This window comes from Myiozetetes cayanensis, unplaced genomic scaffold (genome assembly GCF_022539395.1).
Source record: "Myiozetetes cayanensis isolate MyiCay16 unplaced genomic scaffold, myiCay2020 scf15, whole genome shotgun sequence".
Lineage (NCBI taxonomy): Eukaryota > Metazoa > Chordata > Aves > Passeriformes > Tyrannidae > Myiozetetes > Myiozetetes cayanensis.
In genome coordinates, this window is record NW_026087159.1 from 19,255,667 (window position 1) to 19,273,225 (window position 17,559).

Below are 17,559 nucleotides of genomic sequence, written 5' to 3' on the forward strand. Positions count from 1 at the left end.
TCCCGTGTCCCCCCTTTGCCTTGCTCTGCAGTCCTCAGCCACCCCAGACTGGCTGTGGGAGCTGTGCTGGCTGCCCGAGGATGGGCTGTGTGGTGTCAGTCACTCAGCAGAGTGGGGAGGAGAGGCTGAGGGGGTGGTGGGAGAGCTCCATGCCGTGGCAAGGCTCCTCCTCCCCTGCCCCACTCCCTGTCCTGCGCTGGCAGAACTCTCACGCCTGCGGGGTCCCCACAGAGGCCAGCGGTGGGGAGAGGCCATTCGGTGCCCTGGCAGCTCCCCATCCCACACCGTGAGTGCAGGGCACTCCCGTGCCTCCTGCAAGCGTGCGGTGGGTGGTGGCGGGGCGGGGTGTCCCGCCTGGCCAGTGCTGGGTGTGTCTCCGCGATGCTCCTGCCTGGCAGCGGGAAGTCGGTGTTGCTCCGCCCCTGGCCGCATGCCATCCTGCTTTCAGCAGCCGTGCGGAGCTCCCCCCGGAGCCTGGCCTGCGCCTCCCACCTCGCTCCTCCTCCCTGGCCCCTCGCAGCGTGGCCCCGGGCCGTGGCTGGCAGCGGGGAGCGGTGGTGTTGGCACGGTGTGAACGAGGCACCGGCGCTGCCCCGTCTCCTGCGGTGCCGCGGTCTCCTCTCCCGGTGAGAGGGCAGAGCTGCTGCTCTGGCTGTGGCCGTGTGTCCGCAGTGACCCCGCAGCTGCTCCCGGCCTCCCTGCCACGGCCCTGCAGCCAGCCCGGTCCCGTCTCGTCCCCCCAGGACAGGGGTCCTGCTCCTGGCCCCGAGCACCCCGCCGGCCGTGGGAGCCGCCCCAACATGCTACTGACCAAATCTCAGATTCGGTGTGGAAAAGTGTATTTTTTGGCTCTGCTGCTCCCCGTTCCATGCAGTGTGTGGGGTGCTGCCTGCCTGGACTGCCTACCAGTGGGGCCTGCCTGTGCTGGTTGGTTGGGGTCTCCAGAAGGAAGGGGGGGTCGGGTGAGGGTTCTTTTTTTTTTTTTTTTTTAATTATTATTATTTTTTAATTTTAAAACAATGAAGGAAAATTAATTGGTTTGAAAATGGCTGAGCTGTAGCCCTGTGTGTCTGTGCTGCCCCAAGCCAGCTGCCTCTTCCCCCTTCCCTGTACCTTTCCAGCCTCTCCATCTCACACTTCCAGAGTGTCTTAGCTGCATTATTTGCATCCTGCTTCCCCCCTGGCGAGTTGAGGGGGTGTCTCTGTGTGCCCATGCTGAGCAGTGACAGTGAAGGCTTTGTTTGCCTGCAGGCATGGCTTCTGTCCCCAGCTCCCTTGAGAGCAGCCCATGCCTGGAGCGCGGTGCCCTGGGGTGCCCAGAGCCCCCACGTTGGGGCAGCAGTGCCAGGCAGCACCATGCAAAATGTCCTGGGGGTACAGCACCTGCCTGTGGTGCTGGGGCCGAGCTGGGCCCTGAGGTCACACCACTGGGGCTCCCCTGTCCCCTGCCAGCAGCTGTCCCCTCCAGTCTGTCCCCGCTGCCAGGGCCAGAGTGGGAAGCAGCAGTGCCAGTGGGCTCAGGGGGACTGTGCCATGGAGAGAGCCCCCAGCTGCTCCTCAGGACCCCCCAGCTCAGCCTCCTCCCGGCTGCCATCCAGGGTTTCTGATCCCTCGAAGCAGCCTGAGTCCCGGGGAATGTCCCCTTTGGGCTCCGAGGGTGATGGCAGGGTTTCAGAGCTGTCACCGTCCTCCGGCTCACTGGCTGCTGGGAGAGGGACCGAGGCATTAGTGGTGCTGCTGGGGTGCCCAGCGAGGGGGGCTGTGGGTGGTGGGGGGGGTCTCCCACTCCCTCCCTGGGGCTCTTACTGTCGTAGTCCAGGAGGAGCTCGGCGGCCGTCAGCAGCTTGGCGCGGTGCTGGGGGTCTGTGATGTGCAGCTCATTCAGGTGGGTCTCCTTCAGCTCCTTGAAGTCCTCCAGGGTCTGGTACCCGTTCAGCAGGAGGGTGGGGATGTGTTCCTGGGTGGGGGACGGTGGGCAGGGATGAGCAGGGCTCAGGTGGCTCCCCTGGCCCCCCGTGCGGGTCCATGGTAGGCGCTTGCCCCCACATCACCCAGAAATGCCCTGTGTGTCCCCTCTGTGCCCCTGGGGTACTCAGTGGAGGGGCCCAAGGGGATGGGGGATAGTGAAGGGGAGCAGAGGGAGAGGTTCCGCTGCTGGCACCCTGCTGGCACATTCTGGGTGCCACGATTCCCCCATGGCCCCTGTCCCTCACCTGCAGGTTGATGCGCTCCAGCAGCTCATGGAGGGTCTTGGGCTTGAGGCGCTTGCTCCGGCTGGAGCCCCGGCTCCTGCGGGCAGGGACTGTCTCCTCAGGGATCACATCCACGTAGATGAACTTGAAGGAACCCACCCTGTTGTTGAGCAGTCCGGTCCAGGTGCCCACAGGTGGCTTCTCGATGATGCCGATGATGTCCCCTTTCTGGGCCAAAGGAGATGCGGTGGCAGTGGGTGCAGGCTTGGGGACAGCTGGGGGACACCTCTGCCTCAGGGGGATCCCCAGCCACCCTCCCTCCCTCCCTGGGGCTGTGGCTCACCCGCAGCTTCAGCGAGTCCTTGTCGTAGGGGCTGGGGGTGAAGTCGGTGTGGACGCGGGCCCGGCCGCAGAAGGGGCCAGTGTAGGCTGGGACACTCTCCTCCAGCCGCAGGCTGTCCCGGGGGCCACCGGGGCTGGGAATGTCGCTGCCTGCAGAGAGGAGGGGGTCAGGATGTGCTCTGCTGGGGGCTCAGACCGGTGTGCTGCTGGGGCTGGGCTCACCGCTGGACATTTGGCGGCTGAGGGGTGGGCGCCCATCCTCCTCCTCCTCCTCCAGCTCCAGGGACGACAGGGGCCCCTTGTCATGGCTCCACTCCTCCGCACTGCCGGCTGGGGACAGTGGGCACGGGGACCCCTCCTCCTCCACCTCTCCCTGCTGTGGGGACCAGGGTCAGGCTGGGGGAGAGGAAGCTGCCCATGTCCCCCATGTCCCTTGCTCACCTTCCCCTCGGCCAGCGCCTTCACGGCCATCCTGCCCATCTTGCGGTTCATGGTGCGGGAGATGACCGCCCGCCACTTCCTGCCCAGCTTCGTCCCACTGCTCCGTGGGGCATCCTCAGGGCTGGCACTGCTGGGATCATTCTCAGGGATCTGCCAGAGGGATGGACAGTGAAGGCAGAGCCCCGCGCCACAGGCAAGCCTCAGTGGGGTCACACAAGGCTGTGAAACCCCAAATCCCACCGGTGCTGGGACACGGGCTGCTCCATGGCATGTGGGCCCCTGGTAGGACCAGGAGTTTAGGGAAACCAGCCCTGAAATAGGCTGGGAAGGGGATCCCAGGGGAGCAGGGCATGTCAAGGGTACTGCTGCCCTGGGGAGGCAGGGAACTCACGTTCTCCTCCAGGTTGAACTCCTTCTCGCTCGGCACAGGGGAGCTGACCTTGGACTTGGCAAAGTCCTTGAAGCTGCTGGAGCGCTGGAGGGAAAGCTGGGGGCAGGGGGAGGGGTGTGAGGGTGGAGATGGAAAGGTGTGAGGCCTTCTCTCTGCACCCCTTGCCCCAGCTCCCTTCTCCCTTTGGGCTGCTCTGCCCATCCCAGGGCAATGCCAGTGCTGGTAGAGTTTTTGGCTGGCACAGTCTCGCCTGTCTCACCCCACTCCAGAAGCTGCCATGTGCTATGAGCCCACCAAACCAGGGATGCAGAGCCCTGATATTGCTTGTGCAGCTGCTTGGCACAGCATTCCTGGGGCAGGGATGCTCTGGTGTGGAGTCTGGCGCTGCCAAGCTGGGAGTAGCCCAGGGCTTTGCCACGCTGCTGTCCTGGCACATGAGCCAGGCGTGTCTTGGGGGAACACAGGACTCTACAGCACCCACAGGTGGGCAGGCAGCGAAGGGCTGGGAACACGAGAGCAGCCATGTCCCTGCTTCTGCCTCCATGGTCAACTCCAGGACTGAAAGTTTCCCGTGTTTTCTGACTGTGAGTGTCCCCCACAGCCCAGAGAGCACCCTCAGCTGGCTCAGTGCCATCTTCACACCAAAGCCATCGAGGCAGGTTCTGAATCTCAGTCCTGCTGCACCCCTCTGCCCCTGCTCCTTCCAAGTCTTCCCTGTGACCCCTGCCTGCCTCCATCTCCATGTCCTCTGGTGTCTGTCCCGTATGGGAAGGGTTTCTTCATGACAGGAGCGCCCTTGGTGCCAGCCAGCCAGCATCCCAGCACAGCCACACGGTCCCGGGTCTCCCTCATCCCTGGATGCCAGAACTCCGTGGGAGCTGGCTCGGGTCTCCCTCATCCCTGGATGCCAGCACTCCGTGGGAGCCGGCTCGCGGGTTTGGGCCAGGTGAGCTCGGCTCCCACTGCCGGCACGCTCAGAGCAGGCACCGCAGCGCTCGCTCTGCCGCCGCCACAAACAGCGATTTCCGTTCTCAAGCGGCTCTGCCGGCTCCGAGCTCCTTCCCAGGCCCTTCCTACCCCTGCTCAGCCTGTCCCGCCTTTATTCTCCTCCTCCTCGGCTCCACCGAGCATCTTTCAGCATTTGTTTTTGCCGTTCCTCGCAGAGGGCTGGCTCGGAATGGGACCCCTCGCGGGGCTTTACAGGGCAGGGCCAGCTCCAGGTGATCTCTGATCCCGCCCCACCACCCTGAACCCACCAGACCCAGGAGCGTTGAACCCCCCGGGGCTCTCCCTGCAGAGATAAAACAGCTCCGCAGCCAGGAAAGCCCCTGCCCCGGGGCTGGAGAAGCCCTGGAGAGCCTGGCAGTGGGATTTGAGCCGGGGAGTCGGGCTCTCCCGGAGCACTGCAGCGAGAGGGAAGTGAGAGTGGCTGTGGCTGGGCAAGGGCAGGGGATGCCCACTGGGACCTGCCGGGCTGGATGGGCCATCCCAGTGCAGCGAGGGGGACTTCACCCAGGTTTCCAGTGAGAGCTTCCCAGCACAGATGAGCTGCCACGGTGGGATGTGTGCCTGCTGTGGGCAGGGCCCTGGCACCAGGCACTGCCCTGCTTCCCATGGTGACTTGCCCTTGCTGATGCCAGCCCAGCAGGGCTTGGCAAGGGCTGAAGTGCCAGCTGGTGTGAGACCTGGTGCAGGGGGATGGTTGTGGCCCCCACTGGTGACTCCAGCCTCCAGACAGGTTGCCACGGGGTGGCACACGGCCATGCCACGCTGGGGGCTCTCAAGAGGCCGCGGTGCTGGCAGCTGGTGCTGCTGTGGCTCCCACCTCAGAGCGGTGCTGCCAGAGGAAGCGGCCGACACGTGACAGAGCTGCAGCCTCGACCGCAGCACCTTGCCGTGCTGGGAGCTGCACACTCGGCACCGCAGCCGCGTCCCCCCAGGAAATGGCAGGCGGCCGCCCACGCCGTGGGGAGCCCGTGGAGAGTGGGGGCCACAGCCTCCCCCAGGCCCCACGGGTCCCGCCCGCACCCCGGCTGGCACTCATGCTGATCCCGGGGACTGTGCATCCCAGCCACCCATCCCACCAGGATGCACGCCAGGGCGGGAGCTGGGCAATGCCAGGACTAGGCACTGGCCGAGGCCACAGTGGCTGGTGGCAGCAGGGACAGACTGATGGCAGTGCTGCTCCCACGCTGTCGCAACCCCCTGGGGCTCTGCCCCAGCTCCTGGCATCAGCCCTCCTGCTCAGCATCCCATGGCAGCCCAGGCTTGGACAACTCTGGGTGTGCAGGGACACCCGTGTGTGCTGAGGGCACCTGGATGCTGCCAGCACTCACCTTCCTGTGTCCTGGCTCCTTGTCCCCGGCGTTGGAGGGCTTGCGGCGCAGCATGGCACCGGGGCCGGAGGGCACAGCGCTCGGCAGCACCTCGGCACGTCCCGTCCCGTCCCGCGGCACCGGCACCGAGCCGGGAGCGCACAGGAAGCCGGCGGTCACATGAGAGGCGCTTGCAGCCGTGCTTGGGGCGGCTGCCGGGGCGCGGGCTGGGGCAGGAGGAAGGAAACTCTCCACGGAACTGCTGCCCTGCCCGGGGCCCCCGAGGTGGGGATGGTGCCCGCGCCCTGACAACCCCTCGGCCACCGTGCTGCCCCATCGGTGGTGCTGCCCGTGCCCTGCATCCCCTTGGCGATGCTGTTGATGGGCACAGTGTCCCCCCACCCCCTGCAAAGGGGGACAGTCCTCACCCCTCTGCCGTGCCCTCCCCTGTGCCTTCTCATCCTGCTGGCACACGATGGTCAAGCCCTCTGTGTGACACATGGTGTCTGGCATGTCCTCTGTGTCCCCTGCATCTGTAAGTCCTCCCAGCTCAGCATCACACCCGGATGGGACATGCTCTTGGTCACCCCACTGCTGGCACCTGTGGGGATGGCTCCGGTCGGGCTGGCAGCCCTGCACCCTCTCACTCCAATTCCTCCATCTTTTGCCCCAGAATTAATTACAATCTGCCCAAATCCATCTCCCTGCTGTTGGCATGGGCTTGGCTGCCCCAGGGCAGGTCAGGGCAGGGGGCACAAGCAGGGTCACAGGAGTGCGGTTGGGGGCCATGTGGGGCGGTGCCCCAGCCCCACACCTGCTGGTGAGGCACAAGCAGCACACCAGGCACAGCAGGGCAGAGCAGGACACAGCCCCTGCCCGCGTTGCTCATGTTTAATCAAAAACGAGCAAATAGAAAACAACAAAAAAAAAAAAAAAGGAAGTGAGCACAGGGGAAGAACCAGCTGCGGCAGGAGGGGGTGGGGGGACCGTGGGTGCAGGATCAGGCCTGCAGCCCGCTGAGCACCACGGAGAGCAGCGAGGTGAGGGCCAGCACGGCCGTGGTGGCAGTGGTGGTGACGGCGCTGCCCACCGGGAAGGGCTTGGTGCTCTCCTGCAGCCATTTGTACGCCTCCTCCAGCTGCTGCCGCTGCAGCTCTGGCCCCACACGCTCACGGATCCTCTTGTAGTAGGAGTTTAGGTACTGGATCTGCAGCCAGGCATGGCAGGGAACTGGAGGGGGGCTGCTCTGGATGCTGCTGCCCCTTAGCCTTTGGCCCCCCCCGTCCAGCTGCCCCACACCCCAATCACCAGCCCCACCTGCAGACCCTCTTGCCCCTCTCCATCCACGCATCCATCCTTGCTTCATCCTCATTTACCTGCTCCAACCGCATGCCACAGTCCTGGCTTCCTGTTGCATCCACTCACCAGCCCCTGTTGCTCTCCCTGCACCCCAGCCCAATGTGCTGGCCCTCACAGCCCCGAGCATGCCCCCATACCTGCTCTGGGGACATGAGGCTGAGGTCGATGAGGTTGCGGTCGTAGGGCACTAGGGACACCACCTCGAAGGTCAGGAAAGGCTCGCTCTGGTGCTGCCACAGAAACATGCTGTTGGGTGCCCCCAGCCCCGACTCGATGCAGCTCCCCATGCTGTGCCACCCCTGTCACCCCGGCCCCATCGCCCTACCTTGGTCTGCGCCTCCACCACGAGGGCGACGTCCTCAATGCGGATCCCGAACTCACCGTCCCGGTAGTATCCAGGCTCTGGGGGCCAGGAAGGCACTTGGTGAGCTCCCAGCCCCAGTGGCTCCCTCAGCCCACCCCAGCAGGGCCAAATCTGGCCCCTGAGCGTGGCTGAGAGCTGACCCTCCCTGGTCCTGGTCCTGGTCCTGGGGCTGTCCCGGCCGGCTGAGGCACCAGCCAGGTTGGTAGGACATACCGATGGAGGTGAACATGCCGGATGACAGTGGCACGTTGTTGGACTGGAAGCCCACAGGCCCTGCAGGGACATGGGGTGGGTAAGAACTCCAGGGACAGCGTGTGCTGCAGGGACACCCCTGCAAGGACCAAGATGCCACACCAGAAAGAACCACAGGGCCAACACAAGGACCGCAGGTGACCCCAGCACGGACCATGTAGCCACCAAGGCAAGGACTATGGGGCCACCACGACAAGGACCACTGGGTCATCCCTGCAAGGACCATGGGGCCACCAAGGCAAGAACTACTGGATCATCCCAGTAAGCTGGATGGGAGTCACGCTGGCAAGGATCACCGAGTCACCCTGGAAAGCACCCCCAACACGCTGCAGGTAGAGGACTCCCCAGCAAGAGGCTCCAGTGGGTGACGAGTAGCCCCCAATGAGCTCCTGTCCTCGTCCCTGTCCCCACAGCTCAGCCCACATGCCCAGTGCTGGTGCCACATACACTCGTGGACGGAGAGGAAGTTGCCGATGCCGTGGCCGGTCCCATGGCCGTAGTTGAGTCCAACATCCCAGAGTGCCCGGCGTGCAAAGGACTCCACCGTTCTCCCTGGGGAACGAAGAGGTGGGTGGGATGGAGGCCGACAAGCTGATGGGACCGCCCTGCCCTCCTGCTCCCTGTGCCAGGGTTCCTGGGCAGGGCTGGGCTGCACAGTGCCAGGTTTGGCACCCACCTGCTGTGTTGGATGGGAAGACGAGGCGGGAGAGGTCGATGTTGCCCATCAGCACACGGGTGTAGGCTTCCTGTGGGGGCATGGTGGGGTGAGCATGGTGGTGCCTGGATACCCACCCTGCCACACCCAGCCCTGGCTGGAACCGTGGTGCCAAGTGCCGCAGGGAGTCCTGGGCAGCCAAGGGAGGTGCTGGCTGACACGGGAGAGGCTGGTACCTTCTGGAGTGGGGTGGGCTGACCCCAATGCACTGTCCGAGTGATGTCTGTTGTCCCATCCCTGCAAAGCAAGGACGTGAAAGGGGGCGACACAGCCCCAGTGCTGGCTTTGGGGGCCCCGAGATGTGAGGCTGTGAGGTGGGTCTCTGTTAAAAGCTACTCACAGATACTGCCCTCCGGTGTCAAAGAGGTACATCTCGCCCGCCGACAGTGTCCGGCTGCTCCCGTTGGCGGGACTGCAAGGGAAGGGGGGTCAGAGCCCTCTCCCAGCTGCCCACTGCCCACTGCCCCCCGCCCTCTGCCCAGCGCTGCCCTGGCCATACCTGTAGTGGGCCAGCGCCGCGTTGAGCCCGCTGGCCGAGATGGACTGGAAGCTGGGCCCGTGGCTGTGCTGCTGGGCCCTGCAAGGCAGCAGGGAGGGAGGGAGGTGCTGTGGGTCCCCAGCTGCCCTTCACTGGGCAGGGGGGGCCGCGGGGACGGCACTGACCTGCGGAGGGCATCGATATGCTGAGCTCCTGAAAACTCATTCACCCCCCCCTGCGGGACCATCTTCTCCAGCCACAGCAGGTACTGGATGACGGCCACGGCGTCCCGGACCTGGGGGTGCCCCGGTGGCAGCGGGGAGAGGGCATCAGCACCCCGCAGCGTCCCCCGCATTGTGCAGGGGGCTGCGGGGGCGGGGACAGCCCTTACGTGGGCGGCTCGCAGCAGCTCCTGCTCCCGGGCGTTTTTCACAGCCTTGGCTGTCATGACAGGCGAGTAGCTCTCCTCCAGCAGCTTTTCCTGCGAGAGCAGGCAGGAGGCGGCATGGCCACCTGTCCCCTCAGGCCCCGGGGGCGGCCACAGCGCGGTGTGGCACGGGGCCGTCCCCAAGCCTGCAGGACCCCCGTGCCCCACGGCCAAGCTCCGTGCCGCGGCGTCGCTGCTGTACCCACCTGGGGGACGATGCCGTAGAGGCCGTAGGTGGTGTACTCGGTGCCCAGCCACACGGTGACGTTGCCGCGGGTGTAGTTGCGCAGGTGGTCGCTCACCTGCCCGTACTCCCGCAGCTCCACGCACAGCGGCCCCGGGCAGCCGGAGCGCAGGGACTCCCGCGCCGCCGCCGACAGCCGGGACTCCTCCACGAACAGGCTGGGGAGGGAGCGGGACGGGGCGGGCACAGACGTGGGGGGTCACCTCCTGCCTTTGGTCTCCCCCGAGCCCAGCCACGCCAGCGGAGAGGAGGGGGCTGGGGGGCTCAGAAGGGATGCTGGGCTGAGAATGGGAGGAGCCCTCCGTCAGGCTGTGCGGGAAGGGAGGGTGCGGTGCCCCAGGGTGGGCTGGGAGAGGGGGCATGGAAAGATGTGGGGCTGGGGCCTAAGGCAGCGGGGCTGAGAAGGGGGTCCCGTGAGGGCTGGCTCAGGAAGGGAAGGGTGGAAGGGGAGTGGGTGATGAGCCCCTCCGTGCCTCGTGCCCACAGGGAAATGCTGCCCACCTTATGTCAGTGTTGGTCAGGAGGGTGTAGGAGTAGAAGACGGGGTTGTAGGGGATGTCATCTCCACGGAGGTTGAAGAGCCCTGCCAGGAACGAGACCTCTGCACCTGTGACTGCCGCTACGTTCCCAGCCCCAGGGCTCGGAGCCCAGGGCACCTGCCATGGCATCCTGCACAGCACCGCGGGTACTCACAGGCTGTCTCCTCCAGCCCCGACAGCAGCACGGCCATCGGGCGTCGCACGTGCTGCTCCATCTGCTGCCGGATCCCGGCAACCTTCTCCTGCCAGCTGCTCCCTGGGAGAGGGGCAAGTGGTTGCCTCGGTGCAGGGACCACCACGGAGGGCCCTGGGCTGGGGGTGCTGCGGGTGGGCAGCCGTGGGGAGGCCGGGGTCGTACCTGTGAACGCTGCTGGGAGGCTGTAGATCTCGCTGGAGGAGGGAGGGGGTCTCTGGTCACCCCACACCTGATCCACGAGGTTGGTCTCGAGGGGGAGCAGAGTCCGGCCGGAGCCGTACAGAGCCTGGCTGTAGCTCTTCCAGGTGGCTGGGGGGAAAGAAGCAGCCCAAAGGTGGGGGAACCTGGTAAATCCACACCCCGGGGCAGCCCTCCCGTGGGCAGGGTAACCCCCAGTGCCAGCCAGCCCTACCGATGGAGAAGAGGAAGGGATCCAAGCTGATGTTCCCCCCTACAGGAACCGCCTCCAGGATCCACATCACAATGGACTCGATCCAGGCTGCAGGAGAGAGCTGGGTGGCACTGCGAGGACACACCGCGTCCCTGCCCGTGCTGAGCCCAGAGGAGGCTGTGGCAGGGGCTGGGGGGGATCGTGGGAGCGGGGGGACTCAGCAGTCCCCCATCCTGCCCCCCACTGACTCGTCCTCTGCAGCTCCCAGTTGCAGTCCAGCTCGCGCTCTGCCTGGGTCCAGTAGCGGCTGTCAGTCCACAGGGCAGCCTTGTCCTTTGTCACCACGCTGGTGCCTGGGACAGGAGCGGGGGCTCAGGGATCACCTCTCTCTCCCTCCCTGCAGCCCGCAGGGACTCCCTGGGGCCCTCAGGGAGTAGGACCATGCCCTGTCCATGGATCCCCAGGGATGAGGAATAGCAGGAAGGCAGGTACCAGCCTCCCAAGCAGGGAACCCAGGGTTGGGGGGTGCCCTCACCTGCGGAGCCGGTGAAGCCGGTGAGCCAGCCCAGCCGGGCATCCCGCTTGGAGATGTACTCGCTCTGGAGTCGGGATGGAGCTGTGAGGGGTGGCTGTGGATGCCAGCAGGGTCTCCGGGGGCGCAGGGAACTCCTGCCTTACCATGTGGGCATCCGTGGAGGGCACGATGTAGGCGTGGACGCCGTGGTCCCGCATGGTGTCCCGCAGTGCCGCCAGCCGCGCCGTCGTGTTGGTGGCCGTGGGTGGCAGGTACTGGTGGCACAGGGGGACGTGTGCTTGGACTGGGGGGGTGGACCGTACGCAGGGGGTCTCAGGAACAGGGAGGGGTGGCAAGGCGGGGCTCACCGGTGGGTCCGTGGAGCAGTCCCGGATGTCATTCCTGGTGGAAGGAGCCTGAGGCACCCGCCCTGCGGCACAGCCTGTGGGTGCGGCAACAACCGGGAGCCTCAGGCTGCAGCTGGGGTCCTGCCGGCCCCTTGCTCCAGCCCAGAACAGCACCAGGCAGCTGTGACCCTCATCCCCAGCCCCAAACGCCAGCTAGACCAGCTTTGGGGCTTTTTGCAGAAACCGGTTTTCCTGGGTTTTAGCCCCAGGAATAGGGGGTGGAAACCAGTGCTATAGCCCGGCTCAAGAGGAAGGAAATCTCCCCATGCCCATGGCACTGTGGGGTCATCATGGGAACAGCTGCCCAGGAGCAGGTGAGCTGACCCAGAGCATCCCAGCACTCGGCTGACAGTGGGGCCATGCCCAGCCAGACCTGGCCTCTCCCCAGTGCTGCTTGGCACCAGGTGTCACCACTGGCACCGTCACTCCCTGCGCTCTCCATCACCAGCTGGTTCTTAGCTCTTCACCTTGGGCCAAGGGCACCCAGCGTGGGTCCATGGGACAATGCAGGGTGGGGTCACTCTCAGCATGGGACAGGGTCTTGGGTACCTGGTCCCTGCACCCTGGGGGGCTGCTCCTTACCTGTCACCTGCCCTGAGCCCATCCCTGGGGCAGGTGGGCAGGGTGAGCCCCTCGCCACAGCCCCGTTCCTGCCCCAGGGTCAAACCCACCCCTGTTTCACCCAGAGCTGTGTCTGGGACACCCTGCATCCTCTCTGCCTGGTTCCTGGGGGTCCCAGACGTGCCACCCCACCCCAGCACCCAGCTCACCCCTGTGGCATACCGTGGAGCAGGAGTGCCCAGGCTGTGATCCAGTGCAGGGCACACATGGCTGCCCTGGCGGTGCCCAGCGGGACGGAGAGCCAAGGGACACTGTGGGTGACAGGTCCCTCCTCCTGTGTCTTTGCCCCAGGGGCAGAGGGATGGGAGGGACGAGGCCCCAGCGGATATGGGGGTTGTTGTCCTTTGCATGGAAAGCGAATCCCGCTGCTAAATTAAAGCAAACAGCAAAATCAGCACAAAGTCCAAAGATCCTGCAGGAGCAGAGGTGGGAGCATGCCAGCTCAGCCTGGCACAGCCTGGCAGCCAGGGAGAAGGCAGGGAAAGGGTTTGCTCCCTGGGGGAGCAAAGACCCCTGTTTCCTGGAGCCTTGGAGAGCTGATGTGGGGTCCCTGGGGCAAAGACCAGCCACCCCCTGAGCCAGTCAGCCCCCTGAGCCCTCCTCTCCCTGGCACGGTGCAGTCCCCATCCCAGCACCCCAAGGCTGGGGCTGACAGACACGGTGTGTGTGTGGGGAGGTGCCCCATCCCCACTGCCAACCATTAAACAGCTGCCGGGGGGGCACAGTGCCCGTCCTCCTGGTGAGCAGGGCCGGGAGCTGGCGGGACAGCCAGTGTGTCAGTGACACCCACCCCGGTCTGTGGCTCCTGCAGCCGGCTGGGTGCTGGGAACACACAGTGCTGTATCCCCTAACCGTGGCTGGGCCCCTCATTTTTTTTGGCGTGGCTGTTTTTCTGCTGCAGCTGCACTATAGGTGTAAACGATCCCACACCAGCACAAACCTCACTCCAGGGAAAAGCTGGATAACACCGACCAACACGTCAGTGCCCATCCTGCTCTCACCCCAAACTGCTGCACCCCTCTGGCAAGGCACATGCAGTGTTCTGCAGTGGGTGGGAAGGAGCCAATATCCCCAGTGGGAGCCTTGATCTCCCCGATATCCCCAGTGGGAGCCCTGAACTCCCAGGGGTTGGGACAAGAAGGGGATGGGAGAGGAACAAGAATGGCATGGCAACAATCCCCATGGGCTCCAGCTGGATGTGGTTCCCCCACCTATAGATGATTTGGAGGTGGTGGTGCAGGAAAAACCAGAGTGCTCTAGGGAGGGGACAGGTCTTGCTGGGTCTCCTTGGCCTGAGGGAGCTGTCTGGGGGTCAAACAACATCTGATATGGGCACCCATCATCTGACACGGGCACCCATGGGCTGCAGGGACAGACACGCTGCTGCTCTCCCTGCTCTGTCCATCCCTGGTCATGGAGCAGCATGGAGACCCACGGGACAAAGTCCAGAAGGAGTGCAGAGGGGTGGGCCCCCAGCACACGTGGTGCCACTTCCTATCTTATATCCTGTGCAGTGATGTAGAAAAGGGACCAGACTTGGGAGAGACAAATGTCTGAGCCCTGTTCTCTGTGGGCAGCAGGAACAGGCACGAGGCCTTGAAAGGGAGAATGGGATGATCTCAGTGCTGGTGAGAGCACATGGTCCTGCTGTTGGGGAACCAGGGGTGATAAATGCAGAGTGCTCAGTGGGTTGGGTTAGAGACACCAGCACAGGGCACATCGGCCATGTGCCAGCACAGAGCAGCCCTGCACAGGGAGAGACTCGTGTGGAGGAAGAGGAGGGTGATGGCTGAGCCATGCAGGGATTCACCAGCACCTGTCCACAGCCCAGGACCAGCAGCCACTGCTGAGGCTTCACAGGGACCTGTGCTCCATGGGAGGATCCCATTGGGATGTGCCCTTTGTCCCACCAGGCCCATCAGCTCCACACCTCTGCTCATCTGCCTTGCTAAAACCTCATTATGTTCGTCATAATGAGCCTTGACCCCGAGGCCTGTCACTTTGATTGCACAGGTGCTTCCTCCAGTGGCTTTAATGACTCTGGTTGTGGAAGAAAAATCTAGATAAGGGGCAGAGCTGCTGCCACAGGTGCTGGAGGTGTCCATCCCTGGCATGGACATGGACCTTCAGGGATGGATGCATGTTCCCACCCAGGATAGATCATAGATTCACAGACTTATTTGGGTTGGAAGGGAGATTAGAGTTCCTCTGGTTCTGACTCCCTGCCATGGGCAGGTTCACCTTCCACTAGCCCAGGTTGCTCCAAGACCCATCCAACCTGGCATGGGGCAGCCACAGCTTCTCTGGGCAACCTGTGCCAGGGTCTCACCACCCTCACAGGGAAGAATTTCATCCCTGTATCTAATCCATAACAGCCCTCTTTAATTTAAAACCACCCCGCCTTGCCCTGTCGCAATGGGCCCTGCCAAAAAGTGTCCCCAGAGACTTATGTCCCCACCCAGGCCAGGGTTCCTGGAGCACTCCCTACGGGATTGTTGCTCATCACAGCCCACGAAGATCCTTGGGATATGATCCCCACTTCCTGGGCCAGGGGTCCCTGCACCATCTCTCCCCAGCTCTCAGGGGCTCGTCCTCAAGGCCAAACACAGCCAGGTCTGTGTTGGGACCATGAACCCTCTGAGCTGCTGCCCCCTCCCAGTGGCCCCTCATGGCCCGTTGGACAGATGGGTGTTCACCATCCTACTCTTGCAGTGCCTGTCCAGCTCTTTCCCCCCCCCCCCACCTGTCCAGCGGTGTCCCCGCAGGGATTGTCCCTTTGTGTCCCCACACCGGCTGTGTCCCTGCACCGCCTGTCCCGCTGTGTCACCACACCGTCCGGCCGTGACACGGCTCCGGCCGTCCAGCTGTGGCACTGGGACCCTGCTCACCACGAGGTGGCACCAGGACTGCACCGTGGAGCCGCGCAGCCCCCTGTCCCGTGTCCCGCTGTCCTGTCCCGTCCCCTGTCCCTGCCCAACCTGCAGCTCTGGCACCAGCAAAGCCGGGTGGTCCCACAGCCATCCTGTCCTCATGCTGAGCCCTGCCACACTTATGTCACGGATGCTCTCAGGCTGCCCGTGTCTGCATTGCCCTCCAATCCCCCCTTCTCAGAGGACCCCAGGAGAGGGTGAAGGGGGGTCCCCAGCAGAGGCAGGACAGGGACAGGATGGGGAGGGGAGCCAGGGTGACCCCAAAGCTGCTGTGATTGCTAAGGCAGTTTCCCAAGGGTGTGATGCAGTGCGGTGGGGTCGGTCAGGCAGCACTTTGCTGCCATCCTGCTTGTTAGTAACTCATGTTAATGATGCTCTGTCCTCCCTGCCCGGTCCCTGCCCAGGGCTGGGGAGGGCTGCGCCCCTCACCATGTGGCTGCACCCCACTCCCACGGGGTCGTCGTGATGAGGGGTGGTCTCTGCCCTCTTATTCCCAGCATCTGAGCTCCACTTTGCGATGCCATCATCCCCGGTGCCGCCCCCAGTGTCATTCCCAGTGCCATTCTCGATGCCGTTCCCAACGCCATCATCCCCAGAGCCACACCCAGGAGATGGGGCCGCAGCTGTCCCGTCCCCGCGGGCACCGTGGCTGCACATCCCTCCTCCTCACCCAGCGCGGGGGTGGGGTGTCCCCAGCCGTCCCCGGGGACCCCGGGGTCCGCGTGCCGCCCCCAGCCAGCGTCAACAGGACGAAGCTCCTCGGCGCGTCCGGTGGGGCCCGTCCCTCCCGCGGGAGGTTTCCTCGAAGACGAGCCAGAGGAAGGCTTCGGGGGGACATCCTCCCTTTGTGGGCTATTGTTGGCCTTCCGTCACCTGCAGAGGCCGCGGGGTGACTCAGGCCGGGGTGACGCGCCCGGCAAACAGGACGCGGGGCGGGAGGGTGTGCGGGCGCAGGAATGCGGAAGCCAGCGGTGGCACCGGGATGCTGCCAGGATCCCCCAGGATTCCCTGGCAGGCACGGTCTGCCTAGCGGTGCCTGCCCGGGAGGTGGGCTGGGAGGGTCCCTGCCGCATCCCAGAGCCCAGCAGTTGGATTGCAGGGATGGGATTCCAGCTCCTGGCGCTCCCTGAGGGGACACCCCGCTTTGGGGGTGCACAGAGCTGGAGGGGAGCGGTGACCCTACACTGTGCCGGCAGCAGAGGCTGCGGGACACCCTGGCAAGGAGATTTTGGCCGGGATGCGGGGGGTGCAGCCAGTAGGGCTGGAACAAGCATATGGGATGTCCCCCTCCCGCAGTACCTACAGATGCATGCGGGGCTGTGACACGGTACCCACACACCCAGTACAGCTCCTCCTCACCCCCCACCCTGCCCCATAGCCCCTCTTACAGCCCCCCCAGCCCATCCTCACAGCCCAACACACAGTCATCATGTCCAGCTGCTTCTACAGCCCCTCCATACACCCCTCTCTGTCCCCACACCCTGCTGTCAGGGGCTGTCCTGGAGTGCAGTTGTACTTGTCACCCACCTTTTGGAGGGGTGATGTCATCCACCTTGTGAGGAACCGACCCTGTCCCCCAAAGCCTCTGCATCGCCCCCTCCTCAGCTGGGCAGGGAGGGAAAATACAGGGAAAGGGTTGAGATAAGGACCAGGTTGTCCTTATCTCTTATCTACCCCTACCACTAGGGGTACTGGCACAGGCAAAATAGACCATTTTTGGGGAAATTAATTGAATTTCTTAAAATCATGGAATCACAGAATGGTTTGGGTTGGAAGGGACCATAAAGATCATTCAGTTCCACCTCCTGCCATGGGCAGGGACACCCCATCCAACCTGGTCTTGAGCACTTTCAGTGATGGGGCAGCCACAGCTTCTCTGGGCAACCTGTGCCAGAGCCTCACCATCCTCACAGGGAAGAATTTCTCCCAAATATCTGATCTAAATCTCCCTCTTTATTTATTTATCACTAATCAAATCAGTAGCATAATGAGAAATAAAAGCAAACCTTAAACCCCTTCCCTCACCCTTCTCTTCCTCTCAGGCTCAAATTCAGTCCTGATTTCTCTTTGTCCTCCCAACCCCAAAATAGGGGCTGGGGCAGTTTGTCACATGCCAACCCCTCTGTGGGCACCACCTGGCTGGAAGGGGCAGAGGGGCAGGGGTGGAGGGGTCTGTGGGCATGGAGGAGCCAGGACAGCCCACTGACCCCTTGGGTGACATGGGAAGGGGTGGGCTGGAAGGGGGGCTTGAGCCAGGTGAGGTGGAGGGTCCCAGGGTCTGAGGGCCAGGCTGGGAGGGTGGTCCCAGGGCTGGGAAAGGAGGGGTCATCCTGGATCCAAGCTGTGCAGGGGTCCTGGGCCAAGCTGGCAGCAGTGTTGGGGTCTAGGGGACAGGCTGGAGGGGATGTCCCAGATCCAGCCTGGATGGGGTATTCTGGGCC

General features: G+C 64.2%; 2 protein-coding genes across 3 annotated transcripts; both read right to left on the reverse strand.

Moving 5' to 3' along the window:
• Positions 1-743: 743 nt before the first annotated feature.
• On the reverse strand, positions 744-6,400 carry SASH3 (SAM and SH3 domain containing 3). 2 transcript variants are annotated; one of them, XM_050310828.1, is made up of 8 exons: positions 5,703-6,400; positions 3,367-3,462; positions 2,976-3,125; positions 2,757-2,910; positions 2,536-2,684; positions 2,214-2,420; positions 1,807-1,957; positions 744-1,702 (listed from the first exon to the last, which is right to left on the reverse strand). In XM_050310828.1, exons 1-8 carry the CDS (start codon positions 6,192-6,194, stop codon positions 1,518-1,520), a joined length of 1,584 nt encoding a protein of 527 aa, XP_050166785.1. In that variant the 5' UTR covers positions 6,195-6,400; the 3' UTR covers positions 744-1,517. The 2 variants fall into 2 exon arrangements, with proteins under 2 accessions (XP_050166785.1, XP_050166784.1); XM_050310827.1 differs by having other exon boundaries at positions 744-1,705.
• A 136-nt stretch (positions 6,401-6,536) lies between these two features.
• XPNPEP2 (X-prolyl aminopeptidase 2) lies at positions 6,537-12,508 on the reverse strand. The gene is made up of 21 exons (XM_050310817.1): positions 12,351-12,508; positions 11,529-11,602; positions 11,325-11,435; positions 11,182-11,245; positions 10,895-10,999; positions 10,668-10,754; positions 10,418-10,564; positions 10,214-10,315; positions 10,022-10,103; positions 9,483-9,678; positions 9,241-9,330; positions 9,035-9,144; positions 8,871-8,948; positions 8,712-8,783; positions 8,548-8,608; positions 8,333-8,402; positions 8,104-8,208; positions 7,618-7,677; positions 7,366-7,442; positions 7,178-7,270; positions 6,537-6,888 (listed from the first exon to the last, which is right to left on the reverse strand). Exons 1-21 carry the CDS (start codon positions 12,394-12,396, stop codon positions 6,682-6,684), a joined length of 2,037 nt encoding a protein of 678 aa, XP_050166774.1. The 5' UTR covers positions 12,397-12,508; the 3' UTR covers positions 6,537-6,681.
• Between the last annotated feature and the right edge of the window lie 5,051 nt (positions 12,509-17,559).